Here is a 21,685-nt window from a genome sequence, read left to right as displayed (position 1 = left end):
GGGGATTGGGGTGTGCTGGGAGGAACTAGGAGGGAGTTTGAGATAGACTGGTTTAAACTGGGGAGGGGATTGAGGTGCTTAGGATGGCTGGGAAAGGGTTTGAAGGATGTTGGGGAGGGTGGGATGGGGTTCTGGGGGTCCTGGTGGACACTGGGAGGGAGTTTGGGGGTGCTGGGTGTCACAGGGAGGGATTTGAGTGAGCCTGGAGGAGCTGGAAGGAGATTGGGCATTTGAAAGCAGGGATTGGGATGAGGTTGGTGGTGCTGGGAAGAGACTGGGAGGAGTCTTGATGAGTCCTGGTGGGGCTGGGAAGGGACTGGGAGAGGATTTGAGTGGTCCAGGGGAAGTGGGGAGAAATTGGGAGGGGGCTGTGGGATCCTGAGAGGAACAGGAGGGGCTCTGCTGGGTCCTGGGGAGGCTGGGAAGAGACTGGCAGTGATTTACCAAAATAGCAATATTGATCCAGTATCAACATCAATCTGTTAATGGACAAAAACCTCTCCAACAGTTTAAAGTTACAAAGTGGATGTTTAATCACAGCACTGGGCGAGTGCGGGAGTCACCCCTTAATACGCACTGCAAGTTGACAAAAGATTCCAGTGTCTATTTATTTACGAAAGTCTTGAATATCCAAAAAACAAATACATACTCACAATGCTAACACCCGCCATTCCCCACTTTGGATTAAAATTCACAGTAATGAGTTTAAAAAGTCATTACACCTGCCTGGTTGGGTCCCTGATTTGAAGAACAGGTCGTTTTGGTGAGGAGGGGTCATCAAGGGATGAAGGAAAACCGTTCTTCCCCACTCTCACCTTTCTACCTTTACAATGGTTGACATTACAAATGACATTTGGTACAACTCCAATTTCCTCCCTTGTGACTTTGAAATGGGTTTCCAGATGTAAGGTCTGTGATCTTCCTGAACCCGTTTATCACTTTCTCTTTTCTCATTATAAGCACATCTAAACATACAATGACAAGTAATTTTTTACCTGAGATTCATTATCTCAAATCCTGCTTCTCACTTCATCATTAACTCTAACTAGTTCCAGCAAGGCCTATCTCTAGCTAAGATCTACACTTTTTCTAAAATACCTAATTTTTTAAAATTAGTGACTCTGAAAGAGGTTTCAGAGGGTCCTGGGTGGGCTGGGAGGGACTGGGAGGGTGCTTGGAGGGGATTGAAGTGTCTGTGAGAAGTTTTGGGGGTCCTGACCTCTGCAGACCTCCCAGGGATGCCGACAAACGCTGCCCACAGCAAGATGCTGATGGGGATTGGAGTCTCCGTGTTGGGCTTCGTCTTCCTGGCACTGGGGCTCGGCTTCTGCCTGCGCAGGAAGGTGAGGGGGGGTCCTAGGGGTGGTGTCCTCCCCCCCCACAGAGCGAGTGTGCTCTCCTCGGGCCCCCCAAGCCCGGTGTCACCCCCTTTTCTCTGCCCACACAGCTCCTGAGGCAAAAGGTTCTTGAGGATTGAAAGTCAACAATTCCCACTGTCATTCTGTATCCCCTTGGATTTTAATTCCCTTGCTTTTATCCAGGTGCCCACAGGGAGCCAGGAAGATGTGGAGCCTCCCAGCCAGGTGTCTTCCCAACACACATCACCAGGACCACGGATCACCAGGGCTCTGCCCAACGGGGGTCACTGGGGATCATCCAACGCCCATCCTCCCATGGGGGATGGAGCTGGAGCAGCGCACGAAGCTCTTCCCGCACTCGGGGCACTCGCAGGGCTTCCCTTACTGGTGCCCCCGTTGGTGTTTGGTCAAGGCTGAGCTGTGTGAGAAGCTCTTCCCACACTGGGGACACTCGTAGGGCCTCTCCCCAGTGTGGATGCGCTGGTGTGCCCTCAGACTGGAGCTCCACCCAAAGCTCTTCCCACATTCCAAGCAGGTGTAGGGCAGTTCCCCTGTGTGGATCACCTGGTGTCTCATCAGGCCAAAGATAGCTCTGAAGCTCTTCCCACATTCCCCACACCCATAGGGCTTTTCACCAGTGTGGATCACCTGGTGCCGGATCAGCTGGGAGCTCTTTCTGAAGCCCTTCCCCCATTCCAAGCACTTGTGGGGCTTCTCCCCAGCTCTGAGCTCCGGCTGGATCTCTGGCCGTGTTCCTGGCACTGGGGGGATCTTTCCTCCTTGCAGCTCCCTGGACTGGGTTTCCAGCCCCTCCTCATGCAGGATCTCTGGGGCTTTTTCTCCTCCTCTTCCATCTGGACACAGTTTGGGAAGGAAAATTCCTGGTTAGGAGGAAAAGGAGAGGAGAGCGCCTTGGGCTGGGGGTTCCTCCATGCCCAAGTTCATCTCAGAAAGTCATTGGGCATCTTGTGTCTGTAACAAAGCAAAGCACCAAGATTCAGCCCAAACATCAAAACAATGATGACAAACTAGCCAAACACCAAATTCAGGCAAAACCCCCTCCAGAATACAAAGATTCAGCCCCTGCAAAGAAACAAAGCACCAATATTTAGCCAAAAAAAGTTCAGAAACACCAAGATTCAGTCCCATAAAATCGTGGATCCCCTCACCAGTCACCTCCAGGGCAACACTCCTGGGACTGCACATACAGGGAGAATGGAATGTTGTCCTGCTTCCTCTTCCTTCTCTCCCACCTCCTCCTGTGGCCCTACTCTTCCTCACACTCCTCTTCCTCCTACTATTTCTCCTCCTCCTGCACCTGCTCCTCCCACGTGAATCCTTCGACCGTTTTGTTCTTCAACCCTGCTTCTCCTTCCCTTCTCCTCCTGCCCCCAGGCCCAGCACCCACTGCCGCCTCCCTCTTCCCCCCCAGTCCCACAGCATCCCACCGCAGGGGCACGGATGCAGCTGGGCCAGCTCGGCCTGGGGCAGCGCTGGGCTCTCGGCCGCTTCCGCCCGCACTCGCTCCCCACTGCAGCCGCTCCCGCCACCACAGCGCGGGGGGGCCCGGCCTTGGCGCTCCCCCCTCCCACCTCCCCAAATTCCCCTCCAGGGGGGCGCCAAGGCCCGGGGGGGAGGGGCGCAGCTGGGCTCCAGCTGGGGAACGCTGGCAGCTGCGGCTCTGCCTGGACACTGATGAGTCATCAGCGCTGCGCGCTCTGATTGGCTCAGCCCTGCCTGAGCCCTGCGCCTGCGCCAAGGGGGGACACCCTGCTCCAGGGGGGATGGCCCCAAAACGGGGGAACCCCAGCAAAGGAACAACAACAAAGCCTCTTTACAAACTGATCCCCTCAACCTCATTGCACATAGGGCCAGGGACGTGGACATAAGGAAGTGACACGAGGAGCCATCAGCTGCACAAAATGTTATTAATTGATGACACAGACTGCTGTTCAGCCAAGGTCCTGCTAAATTCATCAACTTCTAGAAGAACAACAAAGACTTAACACAACCATCAATATCGTTAGCTATACAAAAGTGGGGTGCATATTAAGGGGGTATGTAGGAGGTGCATTGGGAAGTCTGTGCCTCTCCAGGACTTCAGTCAATGGGGAAAGGGAGAGGGAGATGTGACCAAGAAAATAAGGATGAAAAGGAGGCTGTGTCTGCCAACAATTGGAGAAATCTCATTAGAAATGTCCCATGGCCTCATCCTTTTTTATATGAATACAATTACTGTTACAGGACTCCTCTGTCTTCCTTGTGGACAGAAACCTCTGGGGATGTCAATTTTTCCACACACCTTGGGGCTCCTCCGCAATTCCTTCCACCGTCCGGGCCGGCGGGCAGTGAGTGCAGCTGAAGGGGCCTCACCCAGTTTGGGGGATCGGCTCCCTCGGCTGGCGGCGGCACCGGGCATTGATTGGGTACCCGAGAGTGAGCAGGAGACAGACGAGTGACGGAGCAGGGCGGCTCTCAAGAGTCGGCAGGGAGAGAGCACTGAAAATCTCAGCAGTGACTACAGTGGCATCTTCGGGGAGTGAACATGGCAGGGCACCCAGGGAGGGGACAAAAGGGAAAGCCACAATGGGGTCCCAGCCAAAGGGATGAGGATCCCAAAACATCTCTCAAGGGTCCCTTGGGAGCATGTGGAGGTCGTTTGCACATTCTCCCAGAGGGAATTAAGGACATGGACACCCAGAGGGGCAAGAAGGGAAGTCCAGAAGGGATTTAGACAACAGGGGATGGATGGTGTTGGTGTGCTGGGAAGGGATTGGCTGAAGGGGAGTGTGCAGGAATGTGCTTAAGGCAAGAAGCAGCAGGAGGAATCCATGGGGTAAGAAAAAGGATAATGGAAAAGAGGAGGAAGAGAAAAATACTGAGGATTGGGATGTTTTCCAGAAGGGTCTTATCATCAGATCCTTTGTATCCCAGTTTTGGAGGACAGGAAAACAAGGAGGTGAGGATTTCAGGGGGTTTCTCTGAGCTGGGAGCGGCAGGAGCGGGCGCAGAGCTGCGGCACCGGGAGCACGGGCTGGGGGCCTGTGGGGAGCTGTGGGGCCGGGCCGGGGCTGTGGGGCAGCCGGGGCTCAGCGCCGGGCGCTGCCTGAGCCCAGCACCCCCCGGGCAGGGCCGGCAGTGGCCCCCGGCCCCCAGGAGGCTGCGGGACGCCCCGGCCGCTGCCCGGCCCCGTGGAGCTGCCGGCCCTGCCCGCCGGGGGGGCCGCCTTTGGACACTGCGGCAGGACAGGGACCGGCTCTGGGATACGGGCTGGGGAGGGGAGCCTCAGCACAGCCAGCATGAGGAAGGAACAGCTCACAAATGGCGACTAGACCTGAGAGGATCAAGATCAAGTATCTGGCAGAGCCATGGCTGAAGTGAACCCACAAGTGTGGGCAGACCCAGAGAAATTGGCAAAATTAGATATGGAGCCTCTCCAAATTTCCCTGAAGCAACCAGGACAAGAGGTGTCCAAAAGCAATCCCCTGTTCCAAGGGAGGGAAGGAAGGGCTCACAGCCTGTCTGGGAGTCCTGCTCAAGGCACGGCTTGGGGAGCCAGGGATGGCTCCCTAGAATGCTCCTATCCTGCCAAACAAGAAATCCAATGGAATCCACAGAATGCTGCAGGACCCAAGAAGAAGAAATGAGATGATGAAACCGAGGCACCCCACACTCTCAGATCCTTACACCAGCCTCAACCAGGTGCCCTCCTCACACTGCTGCCATTCACAACTTGATGCAAAAGATGCTTTCTGGGGATCTGCCCACTTCCAGAGGATGCAAACACAATTCTGCCTTGGGCTGGCAACAAGAGCTAGAAGGGAAAATGCTCAAGACATGGACGGTCCTTCTGCAGGGATGCACGGAAGCACCGGCCTGATTGGGGCAAGCCTTGCAGGAAATATCAAAGGAATTGACCTCACCCCCAGGGACTGGCTTCATGCAGGATGTGGATGACTTGCTCCAGTCAGGAGGACAAAGAGAAGAGGTAGAGGAAGCCTCTGTGAAATGGCTTCATTTTCAGGCGAAAAAGCAGCTTTGAGTATCTGAAAAAAAAAGGCAAACGGTAGAGAAAATGGTTAAATATTTGGGACCTATTTTAACTTAAGCTTTGTCTTGTATTGACCCTGAGAGGGTTCAGGGAATCTCAGAAATAATGTTTCCCTGGACTAAAAAGGAGCTGCAGCAATTCTTAGGATTAACAGGCAATTGTAGGCGCTGGATTGAGGATTCTCTCTTCTAGCGAGAGCATTGTGTGACTTCTTTAGCCCCAAATAGTCTCAATGTTATGGGGTGGACATAAGAAAGAGAACAAAACAAAATGAAAAAAATAAAATGATTGATGCCTGTCCTAGTTTAGGGCAAATCAGGAAGGAAAACTCCAAATGGGGATCTCCACAGGGAAATGCCCCTCCCCACCAACGGGTCCGGGAAAAGGGAAAAAAAAATTCTGTGGAGAGAAGTGGAAAAAGCTGTTTATTTAACAGAAATTTAATAATATTAAATAATAAAACCTCTTGCTGTTCGATGGGATGGTAAGTCTAGGAAGAAAAGTCTTTTTTTCATGTGGTGCAGCTTGGCTCGCTCAGGTTCTTATCAGTCCCTCCAGCGCTGGGAAAGTGCCGAGGCCCAGGCCCCAGTGGGCCACAGGCGTGAGCTCCCGGGGTTTGGCTGGGTGTTCAGTCCAGAGCAGGCTTGCACAGATCCAAGAAAATTGGAAAAAAACAAAGGTCCAGGGAACTCCTCTGCCTCAGCTAGCTAAAACTAACTAAAAGTCAGAGAGAAGCTCTGTCCTGCTGTCTGTCCGTGCTGCAGACAACACAGTCCAGGAGCGGGATGTGTGGGAGTGATGTTTTCCTTAACACACTGCGCGCTTCTTCTTTCCCGTCTCTTGCTCTCAAAGACAGTCTTAAAGGTGCAGGACTTAATATATAACATAAACCAGACGATTGGGGATACCAGTATCATAAAGTCACCCCAGGACAGCTCTTCACGGGCTCCTGGCCCTTCGCAAACCCTTCAGCTCCCTTGGAATTCTCAGCAGTCACTAACATAGGTATTTCTTTCATATTTAAACTGCATTTAAACTTCTCCTTTTCTCTCCTCTCTATCTTTTTAATCTCCTCTTTATCTCCTTGAATCCCGTCAGCACCAGTAGGATGGGGATGGAGTCTTGGGGTGGGTGTGGGATGAACTGAGGATCCAGCAGAGAAGGGCAAGGCAGAGGGGAGAGGACTCAGCCAACCCTTCTCCTGCTCTCTCCTCCCCCAGGCTCCAGCTGAAGCAAGCCAGACTGGAAAGGATCCCACAAATGCTGTGTTCTCCTCCCTCTGTGCTTGGCTGGGGATCCTCAGCTTCAGCCTGGTGCAGTGATGGCTTAGATTCGCTAATTTGAGATTTTTGGCTAATGCACTAAATTGAAGAGGTTTATTATTACTTAATCACCTTTCACCTTTGCCAAGTTCTGCTGCACTGTGCCTGCTTTTCACCCAATACACTGCTAGCTCACCTACACACATGTGCTTCTTAGGATAATATTTAGATTCATAGCTTACTCTATAAAATCACACAATTACAGTTGAAATCTCTCCACCATCTCACTCAATGCAGTTTTTTATTTACTTATGGCATATTCTTACTTGCAGCTATAGGAACATAAGCTTATGAATTCTCTGCTCAGCGTCTGTGAACCTTTAGCATTGCATGAACCCAAGCTCCTTCCAAGGCTGTAAATGAAACCCTTCAGTATCTGTGGAAGTTTCTGTCTTTCCATTTCCCACAGCCCACCAAAGGATTTGTGACACTTTGTGACAGAGGAGAACCTGCCAGGCAATTTTGTGTTTGCTGTAGGGAAGGTTGGGTTGCTCTGCATCAGTTCCCAGAGCAGCGCAGAGCATTGGCTTTGTGATGTCAGGGCATGGATGCCACCTTGTCGTGGTGACATCCCAAGGTTGCCTTGGTGCACGGAAGGCCTCAGGGTCAGAGCAGCTCTTGGGCTTGCTCAGTGCAGGAGCATCCTCCTGCTTGAGGCGTTTGTCAGTGGGCAGCTGCACACTGACAGGAGCCGTGTTTGTTCTTGTGGTGGAGCAGAGTGTGCAAACTGGCACAGCAGTGCTACAGTGATGGAGCAGCTCGCTGTTGCCGTTTGCACCATTTATGTCATTGGATATTCCGGCTATTATCTGACCAATCTGGCACGTAAGTAGAGGTTTTCCCTGGCTGGAACCTGAGCTGGCTTTTGTAGGTCTCCCTGCTCTTTCTTAGTGACCGGGTTGCTATTGAAACACAAAGACCATGAGGATGCCCCTGGTTTGGTAAAGCTCCTGTCAACACCTTCAGCAAAACACGGGGTGTCTGTAGCCAGGGGGCTGCGGGCAGCATTTGCAGGGCTTCTGTTCCCTCCACGGGAGAGCCTGTGGCAGCAGAGTCTGGCATTTCCTCACTTTGCTGGCTCAATCTCTTGGGGTGACTTTACTTTTAAGATAGCTCTGAGAGCTGGGGAAGTTGAAACTGCTGGAGGCTGATGGGAGTTTTTTCTCCTGACTAATTCCTGGCCATGGGTGAGAATTGGCAGCGGTTTTAACTATTGAGAAGTGAGATCAACCTGTGAACACCACCTGAAGATGTGAGGCCGGGAATTTCTTGCTCTCTTTGGTTTCTGGCTTCTGACGAGGTCACAGGGCTCTGTCTCGGCCTCCTCCCCCCCTCCAGGCCGGACAAGGCTGCAGAGGGCGGGGTGGGGGGAGAAACGGAGCCGGCCGGCCTGACTTGGTTTGCAGTTTCTGCCACTGAACTGAAACCTGACACCATCAACATCTGCAGCTTTAGCAAGATTTTAACTCTTTTACTACCTGCATGGGACTTGCAGATTAATCCTTTTTTTCCAGAGAGAGAGAGAGAGGGAGTGATCAATCATCAACCCATCAAAGAGAGTGAAGAAAAAAATTAACTTGAGAGGGGGAAGAGAAATAAGGAGATGCTTTAATAAGCTGAAATATTTTTCTGTTAAAGCTATGGGCATGGACAGTAGTGTTCTGAAAAAAACTCCTTTAATTCATGACAGAGTATATTGGGAGGAATGGAGTGTTTCCAAGTGTGGATTTTGAGCAAATGATGAAGTAGTTGTGACACTGTGAGATGCTGGAACAAAGGGGGAGAAGTAATAGTTGAAGATTTGTGGCTTTTAAGAAGCAAAAAGAAAACTTCTGTTTCCAGGAGGGCTCACAAAAACAGATAAAGAGAACTTTTGTCTTTGAATAAGTCATTCTTAAAAATGACATCCCTAGACTCATGACCCATAACACACCTCAGAGTGATGGGAAATGGGAGGAGACAACTGATGGCAGATTTGCGGGCAGCTGGCATCAGAGAAATAGAAAGCTATGAAGAAAAATCGTTTTTGTGTGAAAAACTCCATAGATAGCAGAAGAAGACTTCTGTTTCTCTACAAAGACTGATGAAAAGACTCCAGCAGGAATTGGGACTGTTGTAAACACCAAAGATCCAAAGTTTTTTGTCTCCATGTTGTCATGTAAACAAGGGAATGGTTGGGTAGTGGGGGAGAAAAGGGTTGTTCTGGAAGTTTTATTCTGGTTTCTTATTCTTGTAGTTTTTGTCAATAAACTTTCTTTATTCCATTTAAGTTTTAAGCCTGTTTTGCTCTTGTTCTAATCCATATCTCACAGCAAAAAATAAGTAAGTTTCCTAGTGATCTTTTAGTTGCTGTTTTAAACCACACCAGTCAAGCAGGACACCTTTGAAAATGCAGACTGGGAGATCTTCTCAGATGCTGTTCTAAACAGGCCATGGTTCTCTCCTCTTTTCTCAAAGAATTTGGTTTATTTTCCTTGCCCACTGCAGGTCATCTGAGCCGTGTGTTCAGAGGTGCCGATCCTGAGGTGAGTCAGAAAGGAACATTTGATGCTCCTGGTGTTTCAGAATTGTGCAGGGAACTGTGAGCTTGGCCTGTGGCAGTAGAGTGCAGAGGGCCAGCTGGGTGGGCTGAAAGAAGATCCATTTCCATGTTTACAACAGCAATAGCAAAGGCATTGTTGGCTATTTCCTAATTTTCCATTGCAGAGCTTTAAAAGAACTCAAAGCTCAGATTTGCAGAGAACGTTGCTTGCTGATAGTAGCCAGGGTGAACTCTCTAATTCAGAGCTATTTGCAGTATGGCTGAATTAACCCATTTTAATTTAGTTGGAGAGACTTAGAATCCCATTGCTATCAAAGCTGATGATTTGTGCTTGGTAGAGCTGGTTGTAGAAATCGAGCTGAAGAGAAATAAGGTTCTAAATGATAGGGAGCTGCCTGTCCCTAACTCCACCATCTGTCCACAGAGCCCAGAAGCAAGAGCAGACTCTGCTGTGGCTCCCTCTGCTCCTGGAGAAGAGGCCAAAGAGGAGCAAAATGAGCAAAAGGAGCACGAGCCTCCAGCTGTGGTCACAGCCCAGCCTGACCATGCCCAGACAGTAAGTGCCAGTGCTGGGTGCTGCTGTCTTTAGTGCAAGGCAGAGCTGCAAGTTTCTGAGCAGCCAGCACTTGCTGTTGCTGGCTGAGGATGCTGAGTGCTGGAGTCCTGCCAGCACCCAGCCATTCCCCCATCCCGTGGCAGCTGGAAATTGGGCTTTGAGCCGTCGTGCTGAGGCCCCAAAGCGCTGCTGCCTGCGGGTGAGCAGCTGGCTGCTTGGCTCAGGGAAGCTCTGTCTCTTGGCTTCTGCCAAGCCATGGCCAAGGGCTCACACGGCATTGCTGGGGCTCACAGGGCTTGCTTTGTTTGCTTTCCCTTTTTGGAAACCTCTGCATGACCTGGAGAACTGTTCTGCAGTTTTCTGGAGTAATTCTTCACTTCTGCAGAATCTTTTAGGCCACCTGTCTTTTGGCTTTTGATAAGCTGCAAGGAGATGCTTGTGTTGTCCATGAAGCTGTGGCCGGCCATTCTTGTCCTGTGTGGCCAAAGAAACAAACTGTGTAGTTCTGAACCCTTCTTCTGAGGCAAAATCCACAAGTGGCAAGTTTCTCTTGATACGTTTTGTGGTGAAGTCTGCAGCTTTGGAAACTGCATTGGAGCCTAGTGTGGGGGCAAAGCTGCAAGTCCTTGAGTGCTGTCTTGTGTTGCTAAGAACCCCTTTAGAGATGGTTGTTTTTTCTCCTCAGAGCTGTTTTCCTCCTCCTGCCTCTTCTGTCCTGACACTCCCTGTTTAACCTCTAAATTTCTGCCTGTCCTAGTGAGGTGGGATAATTCCATGTTTTAGGTGGTTTTTGGTGACTTTGGTCATACATGCATTACATGACCCATGGCTTCCTTCATTGGCATCCCTAGGGGTGTGTCAATTAATTTGTTGGTGGGGCCTTTTGTGGATCTCTGTCAGTGCCACTCAGAATTCTCAGCTGACAAAAGAGGGAGGAGAAACACCTTGGTCCTCTTCCATATCCTGAGGTGGCCATAGAGGCTCTCTGAGCTGCAGCAGAGGATCCAATTGCACACATCCTTGTCTCCTGAATGAGCAGGATTTCTAACAAGAGTGTAGATGTCAGAAGGGCAGGAGTGGCAGTGCAGGCCTGAAAAGAACATGAACTCCAGCAGTGTCTCCCCCAAGGGCTGAGCTCACCAAGGAAGCCCCTGCAGAGCCAGGATGGAGCTGTGGGACAGGGCTGGCTGTCAGTCACTAGGGAGAGACAAGCAGGACACAGCAGAAGGGGAGGGAGGCCCTTGAGAAATGCCCCACATTTCCTGTCAGCTGCCCAAGAATCTGTTGGAGATTCAGTGCCAGATGGGCCCTGATTGCACTGCCAGGGTCTCTTTGGAATCTGTGCTTCCCCATGGGCAGAGAACAAGGCAGGAGAGCAGCAGCACAGAGCTTTGGGAACGTGGGAGCCCATCAGCCTTTGAGTCTTGGCCCACAAATGCTGGATGAGAAGCTGAAGCCCATCTTCTCTTGCTTTCTCTGCAGGTCCTTCTAGAGAAAGAGCAGGAGCAGATTGTTTTATCAGGACGGCCGTGCCAGCCTGAGGGAGAGCTGTTCCCAGCCCAAGAGCAGGAAGAGCAGCTGGGGCAGCAGGTGGAAGAGCCACTGGAGAATGGCCAGGTAAGGCTGACTCAGCAGGGGACAGAGTGAAGGGCAGGAAGAGGGGCATAAAACGCAGCTCTTGGGACTGAGCAGGCCACGAGTGCCAGAGGCCCTGAAAGCAAAGAGCCTCTGCAGAGATCAGCAGCGGGACAGGAGGTTACAGTGGAAGCAGAGGTGGGTAGGGAAGCAGAAAGAAGTGACTGAATGAGTGTGATTTTGAGGCTGAAACTGAGGAAGAAGCTGAGCCTGATGGCAGCTCCCAGGCACTTGCTCTCCATTTGTGTGTACAGAACATCGAGGCAGAGCCCCAGGCAGAGCTGCCTGAAGCTCCGAGGGCCATCATGGCAGTGAAGAGGAGGCCTGAGGAAGACAGAAGCATCCAAGAGGAGATGAATCTCCCCTGGCAGAGAGGAAATCAACAGAACCAGGTGAGTGACAGAGTGGCAGACACTCCACTCATGGAAATTCCTCTCTGTCATTCTTCTCAGGCCTCCGAGGAGGAGCTTCTGGCAGAGCTGCAGGAAACTGAGGCTAGGATCAGGGCAAGGGAGGAGAGGCTGGAGGAAGAAAGGAAGATCATCCAAGAGAAACTACATCTCCTCGCTCAGCAGCAAGAGGCTCTAGAAAATCGAGTGAGTGAAAGAGCGATAGGCACAGCAGTCACTGCAGTCTGGTGCTTTCTGCCCTTCTTGCCTTTCCTCTGCAGAGCAGCAGGGGGCTGGGCTGATGCCTCTCAGTGCCATCCTGCTGTAGTGTCTATCCCAGCTGCTTGGAAGGACATTTCCTGCTGTGCTCAATCTCAGCTGCTGCCCTGGACAGTGGCACCAGTCATTTGCCCCTTTTGCCAGCACTCATCTCAAGGGATTCCTGCTGGCCTGCTCCTGCTCTCCTTGTTTCTTCAGGGCTTTTTGCAAGTGAACACAGTCTCCCAGACAGATTTGGAATACGAGCTGCAAGCTGTCTGTATCCCTTGGTGAATCTGCTGCTGTCCTGCTCTTTCCCTTTGCTCACAGTCAATGAGCCTTGGCACACAGGGACAAGCTGTGGTCTCTGACTGCTTTGTTCTCTTTGACTTGAGGTGGACGTGTTGATATCTCACCTGGCAGCCTGCGAAGGCTTCCAGCAAATGCCGGCTGATGAAGAGCCCCAAGGTCGGCGGCAGGCACAGGTACTGTCCCAAGCACAAGTGCTGCAGGCTGAGCACCTTCTGAAGATGGTGCAGGAAAAGAGGACTGAGGGGGAGGAGCTCCAACATTAGAACAAGGAGCTGCAAATGTGTCTGCAGCCCTTGGAGGGGGAAAGGGATCCTTGGGAGGAAGTGCAATGGTCGTTGTTGCAGTCATCCTTCAGAAAATCCAGGAAAATGGAATATGAAACTGGCCATCAACTTGATTAAAACCAACCTTGGGTTTTGACCATTTGGTTCCAGAAGCGGGCATCCAAAAAATCCAGTTGATGAGCTTTGCATGTGGCTAACAGCAACTTCCTAAGGGCTTGCATTTGAAAAGGGAACTCGGGGTAATCTCTGCCAGCCAGCTTCCTGACACAAACTCCTTTCTTCTCGCAGATCTACACAGGCTCTTCCATTCAATCTGCTGCAGCAGCAGCAGCAGCAGCAGCATCTAAAGGAGCCTTTGTTGCCCAAGCTGAGCAGTGGAGCCGGGGCAGTTTGTCCATTTCCAGCAGTGACACATCTGCTGCTCAGCTCCAGGAGAGCCAGGGAGACTTCGTGGAGCAACTGAGTACGTCTGGTGTATTTCTTGTCTGAGGGACAGTGTATTGTGTGCACGTGCCAGCAGAGCTGTAGCAAATGATCCTTCTCACTTTGGTGTCCCAGAGACATTTAGGACTCCCCACAGGAACTGCTGTGCTCTGAGGCAGCGAGAGAGCGCTCTGGCTGTTCCTGCTGCCTCTGAGGGCAGCTTGGACTGGCTCGGCTTTGCCTGGCATTCCCTTGCCACTAAAGGCAGAAGCAGGAATTGTTCTTGGATCAGCAGAAGGCTGTGGCCCAGCAAATGATCTATGCAAGTCCTGTGTGCTAGTGGCCAAACTGAACAGAATATTTGATTCCTAAGTTCTCCTTAGACTCCAGACTTCCCACCTGTCGTCAGCACCAAAAGACTTCACAGAAACTGATTTTGGATTTTGCCTTTTGTTGTGGTTGTGTTTTCTGTGTGGTGTTTTTTATAGATTTTTGTTTTGGTTTTGGTGTTTTTTTGGTAGAGTTTTTTTTTTCTCCATACTGAAAGGGCTGTTCTGCCCCATGTGTTTTACTGGTGTCATTTTTAGGACTGTTTTTATTGCCTCTACTACATATACCAGGTTTTTATGAGAATGCTGTATTTTTGTCAGTGAGGACTCCTTTGCAAGAACATCAGGTGACAGCAGAAACAGAGAGCAAGAGATGTTTTCATTGGGCCCACAATGAAGAAACAGATACTTGTATAACAATCTGTAATTAATATCCCAGTTTTATTTTTATAAAGATGTGTCCAAGAGACACATCCACGTGGTGTGATCAGATAAAACAGCACTGCAGGCATTTCTCAGGAGCGAGCCTGCAGCCCCTGTGCTGTGTATTCCTCAGATCCATGGCACTTTTTCATCCCTGATTCCCAGCCATTCCCATGACTCTTAGAATCCTACCTATTGGCCCAAGCCCTGCTCAGATCAGTCTCTGGGAAAACACATCAAGCCCTTTGTGATTCTGCAGCACAACCCATTTAATCTGCTTCTTGCCCATAACAGCTGCCAGTGCTGTGCTCTCAGAAAAGACCTGGTGGGGCTGAGAAAAGATCCCAGCTGATTTGGTGTCTACCTTCACCTGCTGGGACACAAAAGGGCCTTGATCTGCACCTGGCTGTGTCTGATCTCCAAGGCAATGCTGTTGTGTCCTGAACGGGGGCCACAGCTTGTCAGGGGCTCAGGCTGGCTGTGTCTTCTTGCCATTGCTTGTCAGTGCTCATGCTTGGCCTTTGCCAGCCTTGTGCTGTGCCCTGCTGTGCTCTCTGCGCTTCATTTCCTTCCAAGGACTGGACAAAATCAGTCTCTCTGCTGCCCATTTGTACTGCACAACTGCCTGTCTTGTTGCTGCTGTGCTTGCTGCCCAGCTGACCACAGAGGGTTCAGAGCCCCAGACAGCAGGGCTGCCTTTGGCATCTCCTGCAAGTTGGGATCTCTGCCTGAAAGTCAGCATCTTGCATTTTGTTTCCCTCAGGGAGAATGGTGAACACGGAAAATCCCATCACAAAATACATTGAACTGGAAAGTCTTGGCAGCGGGTGAGTCCAACCACAGTCACTTCTACACAGCCATGGGCCAGGTGTTTCACTGGTGGAATATCCATCAAGTGGGAAGTCAGACAAGTTGTCCACATGTTTAGACAGCGGGCTTAGTCTGCCCCATCTCTCAGTACTGGCCAGAATTTGTCAAGTGTGCTCAGAAGGCATTGTCAAAGACATCTCCATGCTGCCAAGGTCTTGCCTGCAGCAAGGAACAGAACCTGGTAAATCTGCTTGTCTCTCAAGTGTGGGACAGCTCAGGATTCATTTCCTTCGCATTTTTGGATGTCTCCAAATCATCTGGCCACACTAATGAAAGGAGAAGAATCTTGCTTGCCTGAAAGCACAACCTACCCCCAATGAGAGCTGTCAGATAACAGTTCTCAGGAACATTTCTCTCCAAGAGTTTGCTAAAGGAAATACTCCGTGCTCAGGATTAGAATTGCACAGTTTAGAAGCTGACACCCGAGATGAAGGAATAAGCTGCCTTTTGGAGCTGAGGCAGTAAATCCCAAGGCTTCAGGAACAGGCCCAGTGCCCAGGCACTTGAGGGGAAAATGCATCATCTGCCTTCTGGCAGACCCCTCCTGCAACCTGCAGCTTTTAGGCATTTACAGCAGAGCTCTCCTGTCTGGACTGGCTTCCACTGCAAGATCTAAATGGCTTCTCCTTTCTTTGCTGCTGTTTTGTTTCTAGGGGTTTTGGAGAGGTTTCCAGAGCACTTGACACTGCAACAGGAGGAGAGGTAAATGTCAACAGCCCCTGCAGCCTCTGCTGCTCTCCAGGCCTTTCCCCACTGCTGACAGCTGTGGCTGGAGCTTTGAGTAGAGCTGTGCTGAAAAGGCACAAGAAGCACAGACTGGAGCCAGCCTGCAAATTGCACTTGGAACAGGCTTTGTGGACAAGGCAAATCCTCAGTGGCCACGTGTCCTGTAACTGACCCCCAAGGGAGCAGAGAAATGGGCTGTTGGAATGTCACTTCCTAATTACTCCAATGATGAGGTCTAATCACAAGGCACTTTGGCACAGCTTGGCTGTGCCATTCCAAAATCACTTGCTCCATGTGTGTTGTGGTCTCATGCTACCAATTTTCTCAAGTTACTACTTTCAATGTCATTTGAGGTGGCCATCAAGAAAATAAATGTGCAAGGAGTGAGTAGGAAGATACTAACCATGAATGAAATCAGGATCATGGAGAGTAATAGGAGTCCCAGGATCGTGAATTACTTAGCCAGGTGAGTGGTCACGGTCCTACCCCTTGAATGTTTCTTTACATACTACAAGCATGAGAGCTTAAAAACCCACTTTGGTCAGTGGCAGGAAATAGAGCTGTTAATGATTATTTCTCTACTTATCTCCAATGGATGGGAAGAGACTGCATTTTGTCTGCATGAATCCACCCTGGCAAATGCAGACTGAACATTGTTCAAAACCTGCATCAGCCCTATCTTAAGAATTCAATACCTTCTAAGTTCATTGCCTCCACAGTTCTTTGGGCTTGAGTTTATCAAGTTTCTTAAATGCTGATGAACCATCCAAGAGAGGATTGCCCTTGCATTGTTGCCCCTCTTTTCCATTGCTGTGCATGCCAGGAAGACTAGGTGCTTATTTCCAGAAATGCCATGCGTGACAGGTTTTTTATCTGGGCTCTTCCTAAACTGCCTTTCTCCTTGAGACAGCACAGACTGCAAACACTGCACAGCCTAGAGGCAATGTCTATGCCTTTACTTCTGCCCTTGTCTCCAAGGGACCCAGAAACAAGACTCAAGCAAAAAACCAAGCTAGCCGTGCATGTTCACCTGCATGGCCTTGTTTCCTTTTTTCAGCTACCTTGTGCATGAGGAACTCTGGCTGGTGATGGAGTACATGGACGGAGGCACTCTGAGAGATCTCATTGACGAGATTCAAATGTCTGAAGGAGAGATTGCAGCTGTCAGTCGGGAGGTCAGGGATCCCATCTGTGCTTCCAAGGCCTTGAGCTGCATTGTCTGGGAAACAGGGGCTCAGAACGGGAGGGATTTCATGGGCCAGGCTTGGTTTCTGTGCTGCTGCTCGGCTATGGGCAAGCAAGAGCATCTCAAGGGAACTGTCTGCCAGTGCCCCTACACTCACTGGACTCACTTCCTGTACTCTTATCCCCTGCTCTTGAATTCTATCTCTGTCTCTTGCATTGGCATTTGCAGTTCTCCACTGAGAAAGGTGCTGCTCTGCTCCTGTTGGAGCAGCAGGCTCTTGCTCTCAATGGCGCTGTGTTCTGCCATTCCTCCCCATTCCCCTGCAAAGGGAACCTTCCACAGCTGTTTCCTTGCTTGTGCGATGAACTCACAGCACTACTTTTTGCCCCCTGGTTCTGTTTTCTCTCTCAGTGCCTGCAAGGACTGGATTTTCTTCACTCCAACCACGTGATCCATCGAGATGTCAAGAGCAACAACATCCTTCTCAGAACCGACGGCTCTGTCAAGCTGGGTCAGTGTATTCTTGCTCAACTTCAGCCTTCCAGGAATGGGGGGTGTGGGGCTGCTTTCAGTGACTGCCAGCTCCCCAAAAATGCTGCTGCTGGCAGTGCAGGGGTCCCCCCTGCTGTGGGCTGAAGGCACAGTTGCAGGGTGCACACAGCTATGACAAGGAGCCACAAGCACCCAAGAGTGCTATTGCTCTGTGTGTGTCTGTGTGTGTTCCTTCCAGAGGGAGGGAGCTGCAATCTAAACCTTCAGGGGAACAAAAGGCACTGCTGGAGGAAGTGTAAGAAATGGGGGGATGTTTGAAGTAGCCAATTCATATTGCCTTGGCTAAACCCCTAAGGAAAGAAAGCAGGGAGTGTTGTCCAGGAAATTGATCTGCACATTCTCAAACTTCCACTGGGGAATTCTCTGGCTTGGTTTCCTAATTGAGAGTATTAAAATTAAAAGAGTATTTTGCTTTCTCCTCAGCTGATTTTGGCCTTTCTGCTCAGCTCACCCCTGAGCAAAATCAGCGGTGCTCGGTGACCGGGACTCCTTGGTGGATGGCACCTGAAGTGGTGAAGCGTCAACCATATGGCCCCAAAGTGGACGTGTGGTCTTTTGGAATTGTGGCAATTGAAATGGCCGAACAAAAAACTCCTTATGACAGTTTCACTGCTCGATCGGTAAGGAGCAAATACTCTCTGATCCCGCTGTCTTTCTCACCTGTCCCGTGTTCTCTGCTCACTGCACAAAATCCCATGGCCATCTGCTGGAAGTACTTCCACCAAGGCCCCTTCTACAAATGGCCCTGCAGCACATCAGCATCTGCTGGAGCTTTGGTTGCAGCACTGGGGGAACTCAAGCCTTACCTCGCCCAAACCATCTCCATTCTCAGGCAGCATTTTGCTTTGCCTTACAAGTCGTTCCAGCTCTTTTGGCTGTGTAGATGGCCCCAAGAATAGGAAACAAGCATCTCAGAGCTGGTCTTATCTTTCCAGAAACGAAGCAAAGGAACTCAAAGCAAACCAAGTTTCTAAAACAGTGCTTTTGAGAGAAGAAGTGCAGCCCCATTCTTCTCACAGGGAAACTTGCCTGAAACCTGGAGATGAGGCTGTAAAGCCAGAGTCTCTTCTGCTTCTTGTGCAGTGCTGCTGAGACACTCAGTGACCACCTTCTTTCCTAAACCAAGCCACTTTCTCCATATCACCAAGCTGGAGCCTGCTGATGGGGAGAGCCTGCCAAAACCTCCTGTTTGTTTCCTGGCACTTTCTGGGATGGGCACAGCGTTAATGCATTGACTTGAGAATCCAACCAGCACAGGGTTACCACAGGGATGACACTTCTGATTTCACCATGAATATTTTCCTTTTGCCACGTAAGGGAACCTGAAATTTTCAGAGTGCTGAGAGACAGAGCTGCAGGTGGCTCCTGTGTGCCCAAACAGGCATTTTCAACCCAATACATTTGTGGAGGCATCTTAATGAGTCTGTGTTGAAAATGAGATTCCAAAGGTTTGTTTCCTTCCCTGAGGAACACCTGCTGCATTTCTTTTCTTTTCTTCCAATTACCATCATTTTCAAGAACAGGACAAAAAGCTGGACGAGTTTTGTTTTATGGCAGCTGTGCTTAAGGGACCAACAAGCACTGCAGAGATTCTTTTCATGTAAGAATCCTTGGAATAGTACAGTTAGTTAGAATAACAAAAAGGCTGCCAAGCTGCTGGGAATCCTCTGAGAAGGAAATATGTATTTGCTGATGTAGTTGCCACTAACTAGATCAGGCAATGAAATCAGCTGCCAAGGCAAGATCTGCTGGATGTTGGCAAAGCTGTGGCTTTGGGGCTTGGGTTTTTTCATGATACAGGAAAGTTGTCATCCAAATGCTACAGGAAAGTCATGTCTGCCTCTCTGCCAGGGCAAAAACTGCCACTGCAGAGTGGAGCTGAAACAATGGGCTCTGGGAGAGCAGTTCCAGATGGGAAAGAAGCAGGTGGAGCCTTGTGTTTCCTTTTTCTCCAGGCTAAATTCCACATAGCCACAGAAGGGACCCCACAGCTGCGGCAGCCCGAGCAATTCTCGCCTTTGCTGCGTGACTTCCTGAGCTGCTGCCTGCAGAAAGGCGAGGCGCAGCGCTGGTCTGCCAAGGAGCTGCTGCAGGTAAAATGCCAAAAGGGCTGCAGGTGAAACAGTGTCCCAGGGATGGGCTCCTCCTCCACTGAAATCCAAGGCATCAGATGAGCCCCCATCCTCCTCCCTTCCAACCTTGGTGCTGTTCAGCTGACAGTGGGGAGCAATCCTAGACTGGGCTGGGCTGGCAGGGAGTGCTGGGTTTTAGCGCTGGCTAAAATCACCAGGGCACTTACTCATTTCTTGCTGGGAGCTATGGATTAGGAGAAGGGCAAAACAGGCTTCAAACTTCAAAGGAATAACAAATTTTATTAGCAGGCCCACAAGAATAAGAAAGGTCTCATCTGTGCAGTGAAAGGGTTCAATCTCAGCCAGGTCATGGCAGTCACGGTGTTGGATTTCAGGCTGTGCTGGGCCCCTCTCTCTGCCCGGGAGCCGCTGGGAGGGGAGGCTCGGCCTGGAGCCATCGCTGCACGCCGGGGAGAGGGTTTAGTGTGGGCAAGATGTCAGCAGCCGTGGCCTGGCCCAGCCTGGGGCCGGGGTCCCGCAGCCTCCATCCCCCGCCCGGGAGCCGCTGGGCTCTGGCCCGGCCTCCCCCAGGAGCACAGGCCGTGGGCGAGCAGGGCCGGCCTCACCAGAGCTCCGTTACCTTCGGGCTCCGGAAGCAAAGAGGGCCAGTGCCCGGGCTGGTGGTTTTCAAAATGTGCATCATCACAGAGGCACATCTCATTTCTAAATGGTGCAAAATGTTGTCAGTTCTCAGAACTAGCCAGCCATTGGCCTGTCTCAGGCACAGAGGAAGCTCCCAGCAGCTTCTCTCAAAGAAATCACTTCCGTGCGAGGTTTCTTACTTCCTTCCCTAAATGTCAATTCATCTCAAACTAACACACAGGGATATGGAAAGGTCATTTAGACTGTGTCCTGCAATGAGCAGGGACATCTTTCAAGAGATCAGGATACTCACACCGCAGATATTTCCAGGGGTGGGCCTCCTACCAGCTCTTGGGGCAACCTGTGCCACTCTTGCCCCATGCTCCTGACCTACTCTGACTCAATCCCCTTTCCATTTAAAAAGTATTCCCCTGCCTTTGAAGCTCTTAGCTTGGAAAATCATGCTTTCTTGTTGTTTTCTTTTCCTTTCTGCAGCATCAATTTATAACATCAGCCATGCCTGGGTCCAGCTTGGCACCTCTCATCGTTGCAGTAAAGAAGTGGAAGGAGGAGGCAGGAATGCAACAATTAATTTAGAACTGCCTTCTCCATGCCCAGTTTAGAGTAGGATTATAGAGTAGGATTGTAGAGTAGGGTTGTAGAGTAGGGTTGTAGAGTAGGATTATAGAGTAGGATTGTAGTGCAGGATGGTAGTGTAGGTTTGTAGTGTAGGATTGTAGAGTAGGATTTTAAATAAAATTTCTAAAATCTCAACTCCTTTGGAACATTTCTCTCCTTCTGACCCTGTGAGAAAGCTCAACATTTCCTTCTGAATTGTCAGTTTTTTCTTAGAGGTGGAAAGTGACATTGATGGCTTCTTTGGTACAGTTTGTAAGGGGGGAAGGCTCCTCTTCATTCATCCTCTCCAGACCACACTGCCTTTGGAATATGGCCAACTGGCCAAGTTTTGCCCAGCTGTGGCATTTCTATTTGAGGCAGAAACAGCAATGGCATTTGCAGGAAAAACCAAAGGAGGAGCAGTGCAACGCAAACATCCCGTGCAGATGCAGGCTGTGCAGATGTGACTCGAGAGTATTTGGGTTCCTGCCACTTGGATTTGTATCCCTAAGAGAAATCTCTTTGGCTGGAGGAGAGTCTGGCTGAAGAGAGAAAGCAGAAAGAGCAGTGAGGGTGCTGTGCAAGGTCTCCTGTGGTGCAGAGCTGTCAGCGACTGTGAGGTGAGAGCGGGCCCGGCCTTGGCCAGGCTGGAGCCCCAGCAGAGCCCTGGCAGAGCCCGGAGAAGCCTGAGCCTCGGCACAGGCAGGCTGGAAGGAGGCCCTTGGAGCTGCAAGAGGCAGCAGCCTGGCCCTGGCTGCCTCTTGCTGGCACCAGGCAAATCCTCCGCTCTCAGAGCCAAGCTGGCAGCTGGCTGCTCCTGAGGGGAAGCGGCGCCGTGCTGGGCACAGCACACACTGGTGCCATGGGCTGTCTGGAGTCTGCACAGGAGGAGAGAAAGGCAAAGAGCAGCCCAGGGCTGCTGCCCTGCCTGACCATTGCTGCTCTTCTGCTGCCTGCCCTGGAACTCCTGGCAATGGTCAGCAGTGTGTGCAGCACTCTGGGCACAGGGGGAGGGAGCCGGGCTGCTCCGCAGGCTCCAGCACAGGGCAGTGTCCTTCAGGCACGGCATTTCTGCCAGGGGAACCGAGGCCAGCGTGAGGCACTGACAGCAAGTCAGGGCACATCTGCACGAGCCAG

At 50.9% G+C, this 21,685-nt stretch overlaps 1 protein-coding gene across 1 annotated transcript; it reads left to right on the top strand.

The window, feature by feature from the left end:
- Positions 1-6,998: 6,998 nt before the first annotated feature.
- On the top strand, positions 6,999-20,704 carry LOC147646705 (serine/threonine-protein kinase PAK 3-like). The gene is made up of 15 exons (XM_086873099.1): positions 6,999-7,556; positions 9,219-9,256; positions 9,698-9,829; positions 11,312-11,446; positions 11,719-12,060; positions 12,507-12,596; positions 12,996-13,170; positions 14,646-14,709; positions 15,406-15,454; positions 15,832-15,944; positions 16,536-16,653; positions 17,076-17,175; positions 17,640-17,836; positions 19,172-19,309; positions 20,426-20,704. Exons 1-15 carry the CDS (start codon positions 7,280-7,282, stop codon positions 20,525-20,527), a joined length of 2,070 nt encoding a protein of 689 aa, XP_086729225.1. The 5' UTR covers positions 6,999-7,279; the 3' UTR covers positions 20,528-20,704.
- Positions 20,705-21,685: the final 981 nt, after the last annotated feature.

The sequence above is a fragment of the Cyanistes caeruleus genome, unplaced genomic scaffold, assembly GCF_971803275.1.
Source record: "Cyanistes caeruleus unplaced genomic scaffold, bCyaCae1.hap1.1 HAP1_SCAFFOLD_87, whole genome shotgun sequence".
In the NCBI taxonomy this organism is placed as follows: Eukaryota; Metazoa; Chordata; class Aves; order Passeriformes; family Paridae; genus Cyanistes; species Cyanistes caeruleus.
The sequence above is the reverse complement of the archived record's forward strand: the minus strand, read 5'-3'. Positions and strand labels throughout refer to the sequence as shown.

What these genes read in the sequence shown, in the direction of transcription:
- LOC147646705 (XM_086873099.1), top strand. Translation starts at nt 7,280, where the DNA reads ATGCCACCTTGTCGTGGTGACATCCCAAGGTTGCCTTGGTGCACGGAA. An exon ending in TTGCAGCTGTCAGTCGGGAG is followed by an intron (nt 16,654 to 17,075) that starts GTCAGGGATCCC and finishes TTTCTCTCTCAG; the next exon opens with TGCCTGCAAGGACTGGATTT. An exon ending in ACAGTTTCACTGCTCGATCG is followed by an intron (nt 17,837 to 19,171) that starts GTAAGGAGCAAA and finishes CTTTTTCTCCAG; the next exon opens with GCTAAATTCCACATAGCCAC.